This window comes from Spermophilus citellus (genome assembly GCF_964194105.1).
Source record: "Spermophilus citellus genome assembly, chromosome: 1".
In the NCBI taxonomy this organism is placed as follows: domain Eukaryota; kingdom Metazoa; phylum Chordata; class Mammalia; order Rodentia; family Sciuridae; genus Spermophilus; species Spermophilus citellus.
Window position 1 is genome coordinate 191,365,571 of NC_138182.1, and position 12,433 is coordinate 191,378,003.

The 12,433-nt window shown below is 39.7% G+C and overlaps 2 protein-coding genes across 19 annotated transcripts in view; one reads left to right on the forward strand and one right to left on the reverse strand.

The window, feature by feature from the left end:
* The window catches only part of SMIM33 (small integral membrane protein 33), a gene marked incomplete at its 5' end in the record, with an annotated part of 73,766 nt that overhangs the window by 37,205 nt on the left and 24,128 nt on the right, over positions 1–12,433 (reverse strand). The gene's annotated exons all lie outside the window — the stretch shown is intronic.
* The window catches only part of DNAJC18 (DnaJ heat shock protein family (Hsp40) member C18), a 29,262-nt gene that overhangs the window by 8,051 nt on the left and 8,778 nt on the right, over positions 1–12,433 (forward strand). The window contains exons 3-7 of the mRNA XM_081290446.1: positions 3,014–3,159; positions 5,622–5,807; positions 7,310–7,419; positions 9,477–9,586; positions 10,317–10,489. Of these exons, the coding sequence (XP_081146572.1) occupies positions 3,014–3,159; positions 5,622–5,807; positions 7,310–7,419; positions 9,477–9,586; positions 10,317–10,489 (725 nt within the window). The remainder of the gene's footprint in view (positions 1–3,013; positions 3,160–5,621; positions 5,808–7,309; positions 7,420–9,476; positions 9,587–10,316; positions 10,490–12,433) is intronic.

Consider the following 12,433-nt stretch of genomic DNA (forward strand, 5'->3'; position numbering starts at 1 on the left):
TTATGTCATTGGATTAGGGAGTGGTTTTTAGATATGACAACCAAACCTAAGTGACAAAAGAAAAAAAAATAAATTAGATTTCATCAAAATTTTAAAACTTTTGGACCTGGGGATGTAGCTTTGGAGTAGAGTACTTGCCTAGCATGTATGAGGCCCTGGGGTTCAATTATCAGACATGGGGGGGGGAACTAAAGCTTCAAAGGATGCTAATTTAAAATTAATATTTCATCTTTTTTTTTTTAAAGAGAGAGTGAGAGAGGAGAGAGAGTGAGAGAGAGAGAGAGAATTTTTAATATTTATTTTTTAGCTCTCGGCGGACACAACATCTTTGTTGGTATGTGGTGCTGAGGATCGAACCCGGGCCGCACGCATGCCAGGCGAGCGCGCTACCGCTTGAGCCACATCCCCAGCCCCAAAAAATTAATATTTCAAAGAATGTTATCAATCAAAGCCATAGCTGGGTGTGGTGTCACAGGCGTATAATCCTAGCAATTTGGGAGGCTGAAGCAGGAAGATTGCAAGTTTGAGGCCAATTTAGCAGGGCCCTATCTCAAAATAAAATAAAAACGGTGGGGGATGAAGCTCAGTGGTAGAAGACCCTGGGTTCAATCCCCAGTAACAAACAAACAAACAAACAAACAAATAAATAAATAAGAAATTTGGAGTCCTGGGTTCAATCCCTAGTAATCAATCAATCAATCAATCAATAATTTGGAATAAGCAAATCTACAGGTACGGAAAGTAGATAAGTGGTTGCCAGGGGTTAAAGGAAGGGAAGATGATGTGTTATAGTCCAGCCTATTACTGATTTACTATGCATCCCTCAACAAAATTGTGGGCCTCTGCATACCTAAGTGAATTATATAGTAGCCAAAGATTAGAGGCATTTTAAATGCTTGTGATTATGGGCTGGGGATGTGGCTCAGGTGGTGGCGCGCTCCCCTGGCATGGATGCAGCCCGGGTTCGATCCTCAGCACCACATACAAACAAAGATGTTGTGTCTGCCGAAAACTAAAATGTAAATTAAAAAAACAAAACAAAACAGTGTTTTAAAAAAAAAATAAATGTTCATGAATAGGGATGTATATGCATCCATACTATACAAAAAGATGGATTAATGCTTTTTTTCTGTACCTGGGATTGAACCCAGGGGTGCTTAACCACTGGGCCACATCCCCAGCCCATTTTTTGTATTTTATTTAGAGACAGGGTCTCACTGAGTAGCTAAGTGCCTCGCCAAATTGCTAAGCCTGGCTTTGAATTTTCAATCCTCCTGCCTCAGCCTCCTGAGTTGCTGGGATTACAGGCATGTGCCACCTCACCCAGTTGACTAATGCTTTTTGAAAGAATGAGGTAGGGGCTAGGGTTGTGGCTGAGTGGTAGAACACTCACATAGCACTTGCGGAGCTGGGTTCAATCCTCAGCACCAAGTAAAAATAAAATAAAATAAAATAAACGTATTGTGTCTAACTACAACTAAAAATATATATATTGAAAAAAAGAATGAGTAGATATATAATACTTAATGTTTAATATTAGATGCTATTAATCACTTTGATAAATGCTTTATTTAATCATAGCACTAACTCTCTGAAATATGAGTATAATTTTAGTTCATTTTGGAAGGCAGCACTAAGGTACACAGGTTAAATATACAGGAGGATCAGATTCAAACCAAAGTATTTTGACCTTAAGTTCATATTCTAGTCCAGTAGTTCTCAAAGCATGGCTTGGGAACTCCCAAGACCTTTCCAGGGTGTTCTGTACATTTAAGACTATTTTTATAATGCAAACGTGTTACTTTTCTTTTTTACTCTTATTTTCTTATGATTATACAGGGAAGCTTTTGAAAGTCTATATGGCATAATTATATCATCACTCTATTTTTAAATATTTGTTTTCAGCCAGACACAGTGGCTCACTTCTATAATCCCAGTGATTCGGGAGGATGAGGCAAAAGGATTACAAGTTCTAGCTGGATGCAGTGGTGCATACCTGTAATCTCAGCTACGTAGGAGGCTGAGGCAGGAGGATTGTAAGTTTGAAGCCAGCCTCAGCAATTTAGTGAGGCCCTAAGCAACTAGCAAGACTCTCTCAAAATACAAAAGACTGAGGATATGGCTCAGGGTTTAAGCACCCCTGGATTTAATTCCCAGTACCAAAAAAGGGGAGTGGTGTGCTAGGGGTGTAGCTCAGTGGCAAAGTGCCCAGTATTTTTTTTTTAAGAGAGAGAGAGAGAGAGAATTTTTTAATATTTAATTTTTAGTTCTCGGCGGACACAACATCTTTGTTGGTATGTGGTGCTGAGGATCGAACCCGGGCCGCCCGCATGCCAGGCAAGCGCGCTACCGCTTGAGCCACATCTCCAGCCCAATCCCCAGTATTTAAAAAAAAAAATACCCTGCAAGATGAAAAAAGTGATGATGTTTCCTTTAGGCAAGAAAAAATGGGGTGGTTTAGTTGCATATTCTCTCTGTACATAGAAGTCACAAAAAACATCTAATGGTGGTTTTCCCTAAAGTGGGGTACAAGGGAACCAGAAATGAGGGAGCAGGAAGATTTTTCATTGTATATACTTTAGTACTGGTGGCTATTTTTTTTTTCTGTGTGTATATATTAACTTTTTACAAACACAGTTTAAATAGATAGCCATAAGGGAAATGAGAGAAGGGACCTAAATAAATAAATAGGGTAGTTAGCTATTTCTTCTTGCTTTGAAATCCAGTGGTTCATCTCTTAAAATCTGAGCCTGAACTTTGATGTAAGGATTAGTATTCTTGTTCTATCCACTCACAGGAATATAGGGAAAATAAAATACTAGATTTAAAAGTACTTTGAAAGGCATTAAAGCCTGGATGGGAGGATTTGAATGTGTCATTAATGAGTTCACTAATTTTCTTTTAAGTCTGTTTTGAGTCTCACAGATTGAAGGAGGATTAATGTATTATTTTGCAGCTAATAATATAAAAATGCCCTTTGTAAACATATTTCTGATTATTTCTCTTTTTATAGGATCAAGAAATGCAGAAATTACTATGAAATTCTGGGAGTTTCTCGAAATGCCAGTGACGAAGAGCTTAAGAAAGCTTATAGAAAACTTGCTCTGAAATTTCACCCTGATAAGAACTGTGCTCCAGGAGCAACAGATGCTTTCAAAGGTTTGATTCTGAGCTGATGCTGAATTTTTCCCTTGTTATGGTTTCTCATAGCCAGTTGTTTTCAACCTTCCCTGCAGTTGTTTTATAAGACCTTAAGCAGGTTTTTTTTCTTGCCACACTTCGTACGTAGTGATTATCAGCAAAGCTTTCTCCTGCCTTCATCCATGTAACCTTAATTTGTTTTGAAAATAAAGTATTTGGTTTCTTTTCCTTATTTTTGTGATACTGGGAATTGAACTCAGGTCCTCATACATGTTAGGCAGGTTTTCTCTCAGAGCTACATCCCCAGCCCTTTTTATTTTATTTTGAGACAGTGTCTTGGTAAGTTGCTGAGGCCAAGAGTTGCTAAGGCTGGCCTCAAATTGAAGATTCTCCTAACTCAGTTACTCAAGTCGCTGGGATTATATATATGTGCCACCACACTTAGCTCAGGGAAAAAAAAAAGAAAAAAATATATATATTTTTAGTTGTCAATGGATCTTTATTTACTTATATGCAGTGCTGAGAATTGAGCCTAGTGCCTCACACATGCTAGGCCAAGTGCTGTACCCCAGCCCTGAAATATATTCTTTTTTTTTTTTTTTTAAGAGAGAGAGAGATTTTTTAATATTTATTTTTTAGTTCTCGGCAGACAAAACATCTTTGTATGTGGTGCTGAGGATTGAACCTGGGCCGCACACATGCCAGGCGAGCGTACTACCGCTTGAGCCGCATCCCCAGCCCCAGAAATATATTCTTAAAAAAAATATTTTGGGTTTGGCACAGTGATGCACACCTGTGATCCTAGTGACTTGGGAGGCTGAGGAAGGAGAATCCTAAATTCAAGGCCAGTCTGATTATTTATTTTTGTATTGTGGATTGAACCCAGGAATGTTTTTACGTTACTCAGGTACATCCCCAGTCTTTTATTTTGAGAAAGGGGCCCCCTAAGTTGCAGAGGCCCTATGAAACTTAGTAAAAACCCAGTCTCAAAATAACAAAGGGCTGGAGGGGCTGGGGATATAGCTTAGTTGGGAGAGTGCTTGCCTCACATGCACAAAGCCATGGGTTCGATCCCCCTAGCACCACAAAAAAAAAAAAAAAAAAAAGAGGGAGGAGGGGGTTGGAGATTTATTTCAATGGTAAAGTACTCTGGTTTCAAACCCCAGTTTTGGGGAAAAACATTTTTTTTTTGGCCAACATATGAATAAAAACTTAAGAGCATGATTCACAATGAAGTCATTGATTAATGTAAGACTCATCAGTAGATGCTAAAACTATTGGATGATAAATTGTTGTTCCATGAACTTAAAGTTTTATCCCACAGAATACTTACTGATTACAAAGGGGAAAAATTCCTCTATAATGGAGAGACCTGGGTGTCACCACTATAACCAAGTGATCCAACTTAGCATTACTAATACTAGGACAACCTAACATGATAGAGCACCTGTATGGTATCTTGTCAATTTTTTTTTTCCTTTTTTTGATACTGGGGATTTAACAGGAGTGCTTACCCACTGTGCTACATTCCCCAGCCCTTTTTATTTTGGATAAGGATCCAAAAGGGTCTAGTTAAGTTACTTAGGACCTTGCTAAATTGCTGGGGCTGGTCTCAAACTTGCAATCCTCCTGCCTCAGCCTGCTGAGTCACTGGGATTACAAATATGTGCTACTGTGTCCAACCAAGAACATATTTTTGATACATGAGTGTTGGACAATTGGAAGACATTTCCCCAACATGTCTGAGACTTGCAGTGATTGGCAATCTGAACTGAGGCACTTGGGTCCCAATTTTCAGGACAGCTATGATGATGTAAGAACTTTTTTATTTTTTATTTTTTGGTGTTACTGGGGATTAAACCCAGGGCCTTTGCATGCTAGGCAAATGTACTCTACCAATGAGCTGCATTTCCAACCCTTTTAAAATTTTTTTATTTTATTTTTGAGACAGGGTCTCACTGAGTTGTCCAGGCTGGCCTCAAACTTATGATCCTTCTGCCCTAGCCTCCCCCAGTGGCCCACCAGGACCAGTTTCAATAAGTTTTTTTTTTTTTTTTTTGGTATCAGGGATTGAACCCAGCGGCACTTAACCACTGAGCCACACCTCCAGTCCTCCCTAAATTGTTTAGGGCCTCGATAAGTTGCTGGAGCTGGCTTTGAACTTGGAGTCCTTCTCCCTCATCCTCCTTAGCTGCTGGGATTATAGGCGAGGGCCACTGCGCCTGACAAGAATTGATTAAGAGTTAACTCTCACATCAGCACTTTTTATTTGTCTGATTTCAGCATTGTTATTTCTGGCTTACCAAACTAGATCACAAGCTATCACAAGCACTTTGGGGAAATTTGAAGGCCAAAGATCCTCTCCTTGGGCCCTTGGAAAGTTGTCTAACACCAATCAACTCTGGGCTCCTCATTGCTACTGCTGTGATTACCCTCAACCACAGTAAAGACTGTGCTCATGTGCTTCTTCTTGGTTGCAGCAATAGGAAATGCCTTTGCAGTTCTGAGCAATCCTGATAAGAGACTCCGCTATGATGAATATGGAGATGAACAGGTGACTTTCACTGCACCTCAAGCCAGACCTTATAATTATTACAGGGACTTTGAAGCTGACATCACTCCAGAAGAGCTATTCAATGTCTTCTTTGGAGGCCATTTTCCTACAGGTTAGTAACCCAAAGCTATGATTCTTTTTTTTTTTTTTTTTTGCCAGGAATTGAGGCCAGGATTGCTCTACCACTGACCTACATCCCCAGCCCTTGTTTTATGTTTCGTTTTGTTTAATTTTGAGATTTCTTTTTTTAAGGTGCCCAAGCTGGCCTTGAACTTGTAATCCTTCTGCCTCAGTCTCCCAAATCACTGGGATTATAGGTATGTGCCACTGCGCCTGACCAATGTTATGATTCTTAAAAATATTTCTTTATTTATGGCTTGTAACAAGCTCCTGTTTGAAGATCTAAATAAAAGGACAGTGGTTTGATGGAAACAACAGGAATTTCAAATCAGTTGCACAGGAATTTGAAGCAAATCTCAAGCCTCTAGTTGTGGATAATTTTGACCAGTATTTAGCATTTCTCATTATCTAGTTCCTCACCCAAAAAATGGGGATGATCATAATGTCTACTTTGCAAGTTGCTATGAGGATTAGATAAATATATTTAAGTGTTTTATAAATGAATAGAAAAAATACTATTATCATTATAAAAATAGCAGTTATAAATATATTAGAAAATTACCCCGTCAGCACATGGCTGTAATTCCCACAACTCTGGAGGCTGAGGCCAGACAATTAGAAGTTTGAGGCCAGCCTCAGCAACTTAGTGAGACACTGAATAACCCGGTGAGACCCTATCTATCTCCAAATAAAAAGGGTTGGGGATATAACTTTGTGGCAAAGACCTGGGTTCAATCTCCAGTACACATACACAAACACACAAAAAGCAAAAGAAAAGAACACAGGCCCAGTGGTATGTGCCAGCTACTCAGAAGTCTAAGACAGCAGGATCACCTAAGTGTACAGGTTCAAGAGTAGCTTAGAGCCAGGTGCAGTGGCACACACCTATAATCCCAGCTAGTTCGATATCTTTCTGTTTCAAAGTGAAAAAGTAAAAAGGGATTGGATATAGCTCGGTGGTAGAGTGCCACTGGGTTCCATCCTTGATTCTGCAAAAAAAAAAAAAAAAAAAAAAAAAAAAAAAAAAAAAAACTAGCCAGGAACATAGCAAGATCCCATCTCTAAAAAACAAAAAAGATTGACCAATGAGCATCCAATTCAGTGTTAAAATATTTTAAAAAGTATCTTCTAAGTGTGTTAGAAATTGAGATAATTCAATATACAGGAAATAAATGGAAAAATTTTTGTGGTACCAGTGACACAATCTGATTTTAGTCACAGAAGTAGTCCTAGGATTCATGGCCCAAATGTACTTTCTCTCTCTCAGAGCCTTTCAGTGTTCTCTCCCTTATTAGTTGCAAAAGACTATTTAAACCAAGTCAGAAGAGCTAAGCACCATCTGTCTCCAGCTGACTTATGTCTTACCTATTCTCTTCTACTGGGTAAAATAGGGCAATACTGTATCCTTAAAGAACTTAGTTTGGAGTAAATATCTTGAAAGAAAGGAATGTTTGCCATATCCTCTATTAAGTGGCTATTTTCTTTCTTTTCCAGGAAATATTCATATGTTTTCAAATGTGACAGATGACACTCACTATTATCGACGGCGGCATCGACATGAGAAAACACAGACACGGAAAGAAGAGGAAGACGATAAACCTCAGGTGCCTAGGGAAGAAAGGAGAGCTGCTTTTCATAAACAGTTGTACTGAGCCCAACTTTATTGTGCATGATCAAGTTCTAGAAGTTAAACTTGAGATATGTTGCCAAAGTGTCCTTTAGGGAAGCAGAGGCAATAGTGTGAAGAGCTGAAGCATTGGCCCAAGTAGGCCAGAATGGTAACCCCATCCTGCCCACCTAGTTTTTGTGACTCTCTCAGTATTTCAGACTCTGCCAGTATTTCAGTCTTCCTGTGGGGATGGTTTCTTCTTCTTCTTCTCCTTTTTCTTCTTCTTCTTCTTCTTCTTCTTCTTCTTTTTCTTCTTTCTTCTTTCTTCTTTCTTCTTTCTTCTTCTCCTTTCTTCTTTCTTCTTCTTCTTTCTTCTTTTTCTTTCTTCTTCCTTCCAGGGACTGAACCCAGGGACACTTAATCACTGAGCCACATGCCCAGCCCTTTTTATTTTATTTTTTATTTTGAGACAGGGTCTTATAAATTGCTTAGGGCCTTGCTAAGTTGCTGAGTTTGGCTTTGAACTTGCAGCCCTCCTGCCATAGCCTCCTAAACTGCTGGGATTATAGGCATGTGTCACCAAACCTGGCAAGGAGGTTTTTTTTTTTTTTAATTCTTTTACACAATACCTTTATTTTATTTATTTATTTTTATGTGTTGCTGAGGATCAAACCCAGTGCCTCTCATGTGCTAGGCAAGCGCTCTGCCGCTGAACTACAACCCCAGCCCCATGGCGCTATATCTTGATCAAGGTTTTCATGACTACAGAAAATAGGACCCTCCTTTGAAATATGCAGAACTAGTCAGGAGTGGTGGCACATGCCTGTAATCCCAGCAATTCAGGAGGCTGAGACAGGAGAATTGCCAATTCAGTGCTAGCCAGGGCAATTTAACAAGATTCTATCTCAGAATAAAAAGAGCTGGGAATATAACTCAGTGGTGAAATATCCCTGTATTTAATCCCCGGTATTGCAACAAGCAAAAAAATTAAATTAAATTAAATTAAATTAAAAGGGATGGTAATATAGTTCAATGGTAGAGTGCCCTTGAGTTAACTCCCAGTACTACAAAAAACAGAACTAAGAGGTTAACCCAACCAAGGGAGTCTCATGAAATTCAATGGCAAGAAGCACAGCTGGGCCTCCTGACAGATAGGAACCACGAACTGGGTGCTGGCAGGCTTCCAGGCAGTTAAGCTCACCAAAATTTTTTTTTTTTTTTTTTTTTTTTTTTTTTTTTTTTGGTACTGGTGATTAACCCCAGGAGCACTTTGTCACTGAGCTACATCCCCAGCCCTTTTTATTTTTTATTTTGAGACAGGATCTCGCTAAATTGCTTAGGGTCTTGCTAAGTTGCTGAAACTATCCTTGAACTTGAAATCCTTCTTCCTCAGTCTCCTGAGTCTCTAGAATTACAGGCATGCATCACCACACCCGGCTCACCATGTTTTTTTTAGGGCCAAATTATCTCCAGTTTTCCTACCACTCTGCCTCTCTTTTGTTCTTTCTAGCAGTCTAACTTGTTCTACTTCCTCTTTCAAATGGCTGGTTCACAGCTTGTAAGAGTGAGTATGTATCCTTTTTTCAAATGCCTAGCAGCAAAGGGTGATGAATCTCAACCCCAAATTCCCCCCAAGGAGGAAGAACGTGGTTATCCCTGCTAGAGTTAGATGTCTCCCAGTTCAGTCAGCTGTGGCCAAGGCAAGAGTTGCCTCATATTAATATGGCTTCTAAAGTCCCAGTGCTGTGAGAGTCACAGCCTGGGAAGACCTTAGTTAAAGGTGTCTGCTTCATCGGTCTAGGGCTGCAGGAAGATTGCTGGGAGTCAGTCCAGTTTGTGGGTAGGCCTCCTTCATCCTTCTCAGCAAAAAGTATAAATAAGGTTGCATGGTACTTCTCAGTTGCTGGTACAGCCTTGCCAGAAAAGCCTTGGGCATTATGGACTCTGTGCAGTGCTTTGATAATTTGTATTTTCTTTGAGACTTCTTTGCATTTGTATTTTTTTATATTGAGAAAGGAAACTTCTACTAAATATTTTTTTCTTTATTTTTAGACCACGTATTCTGCGTTTATTCAGTTACTTCCAGTTCTTGTGATTGTGATTGTATCTGTCATTACTCAGCTGCTGGCTGCTAATCCTCCATATAGTCTATTCTATAAATCGTAAGTCAAATACTTATAAATCTTCATTAATAATAGTCTGGTGAATGAAAGTCTTGAAGGTTTTGCTGATATATTACTAACGCTTTGTTTCACCTTTCACTGTAGAAAACACTGATTTTATATTTAAAGTAGTCATAGTGCAGACTCAAATGCTGTAAGCAGTCTCACGTGTGCCTTATGAGATAGAGTTTGTTGTTCTACAGTGACATCATCTGGTCAGCTGCAGAACAGCAACCAGTGGTTTCTGAAGGATCAATAGAATTCTGAAGAGTTTTATTGAAGAAAGTCCTTCTCTCACCATGGTGGAGTTAGAAAGGACACTAATGAATCTTTAAAGAGAATAAACTATATATGCTGAAGCTGAATTTACAATATGAACGTGTTCATGTTAATATTGATAATGCAGGCTTTTTGCTTTCTACTTTAATAGGGAAATAAGAAGTTTTGAGTATATTATAAAAATGGTATCTGCCTCTGGACCTGGGGTTGTGGCTCAGTGACAGAACGCTCGCCTAGTGTGTGTGAGGCACTGGGTTTGATTCTCAGCACTGCATATAAATAAATTAATTAAATAAAGATTCATTGACAACTAAAATATATATATATATAAAACTGGTATCTGCTTCTGCCCTGTGAGGAGGTGATGGTGACATGGAGTCTACGAGGCTAGAGCTAAGAGTGACATTGCCAAATACTGCAAACTCTCCAAGCCTTTCACTCTTTGTTTCAGGACCTTGGGCTACACCATTTCCAGAGAAACTCAGAACCTGCAGGTGCCTTACTTCGTGGATAAAAACTTTGACAAGGCCTATAGAGGGGCTTCTTTGCATGACCTGGAGAAGACGATAGAGAAGGATTACATCGATTACATCCAGACAAGTTGTTGGAAGGAGAAACAGCAAAGTAAGATCTGTCAAAGGGGCTTTCACTAATGGCCAGACTCCCAGCATAAGGTGGACCCAGCTTCCTGATCCCTTCTCTCTTGTTGTTGGGGTTATATATTTATGTAAACAGAGACAGAGGCCCATTCGGGATGCAAAAAGGGAGGAAATTATTGACAGGATTCATGTGCTCAGGACTTAGAAATTGTAGAAACTTAGGCAGTGCTTATTGCCTGTCTCTCTTTGGGTCTCTGCCTCTCTCTGCCCATCTGCTGCACTGTCCTCTCTGCCATCTGCCTTTTATCTCCTCAAACATCTCTCCTTCATAACTGTTGCTACCCTCCTTGTTGCTCTCCCAGCTTCCAAATCCCACCTGTCATTGGCCCATTTCTTCATTACAAGCTCCCTCGTGAAGCTCTTAATGCTAGTCCATAGTTTTGGTCCATAATTTCCAAATTCCACATTCCCCAGAGGGAAATCTGATTGAGCTAGCCTAACTTTTTGAATCAAGCCAAATGTTTAGATGTTACTCCTATTGAGTCAGGTGTCCCCTACCCTCACACAGAATAAAAATAACCCTCTGATTCTGCCTCTTCAATATGGGTGAATATGAGCAAGTCCTGCACACTCTTTTCTTCTCTGGAGACAGTGAGAGTGACAATATCTGCCACTTGGCTTACAACTCCAGTTGTTACTAGGGAGAGCTGGCAGCTGGGCTAGCCCAACCTCAGCCAGCAGCTTCCCTTTGTATTCCACTTGAATTACACACACACACACACACACACACACACACACACACACACACACACAAACCATTAGGAATTGTATATTATAAAACTAGGCTTTGGTTAATTTTTTTTTCAAAGTAAATGCTAAGTCATCTTTTAAACCTTATTACTGGGTATAGTTAAACATCTAACAGTGTCTGTTAAAATTAGTTACTTGGTCATAGCTAAGGCCTCACTGACCCATCACACACTCCCAACCCCAACCCCCAGTTCATCTGTCCTTCCTGTATGATCTTAAACCACTTTGTTCTTCCTGTTAGCATAGTACTGATTACATACTATTAATGTTCCATGGGTACCTGTCAATCTGACGTGCAGGACTATTGGTTCTCCAAAGATAAGACGATGTCTTAACTAATTTTAATGTCACAAGCTGCTGGCACAGTCCTTGCTTCAAAACAGGTGCTCAACAAATGTCTTTGGAGGGTGCATTCTCAGGAGTGGAAAGGAATGGAAATGCTGAGGATTATGAATAACAGATCAGGGCTAATGTCTATTCCTGATCTTTATGGGTCTCTTATTTCTGTATAGCAGAACTCAGCCGCCCTCTCAAGGTACATTAATTGGTGGGCAGTGACTCTAGGACATAATGGGCAATTCAACAGGAGGAGGAAGTTGATTTTTTTTAATGAAAAAATGGATAAGCTGTATGCAGTGGCACACTCCTGTAATCCCAGCAACTAGGTAGGCTGAGGCGGGAGGATTGCAAAGTCAAGGCCAACCTCAGCAACCTAGTAAGACTGAAAATAAAAAATAAAAAGGGCTGCTGGTGTACCTAAGAAGTAAAGTGCCCGTGGATTCAATCCATTGTACGAGAAAGAAAATGAGAAAGAAAGGCAGGGACAGAGGGAGAAAGGAAGGAAGAATTTGGGGAATAAGATAAAGGCCTGGGGCTAAAAGACTTTATAAAGATGGATCCAAAACAAGTGAAAGCCATTGAATTCCTAAACATCTCTATTATTCTGGACACTAGGAGGGTCTTGAATATGTTGCTCAATGCAAGAATTGAATGGAAAAAAATCTAAATTTCATATCTTTAAAACACACATATACCCCCACATCCTACACACACACACACACACACACACACACACACACACACATACACACACACCCCTTCTTCTGTGGCATTAAAATGTTAGAACTATACAAAAAGTTCTGGTAGAAATTGCAGTGAA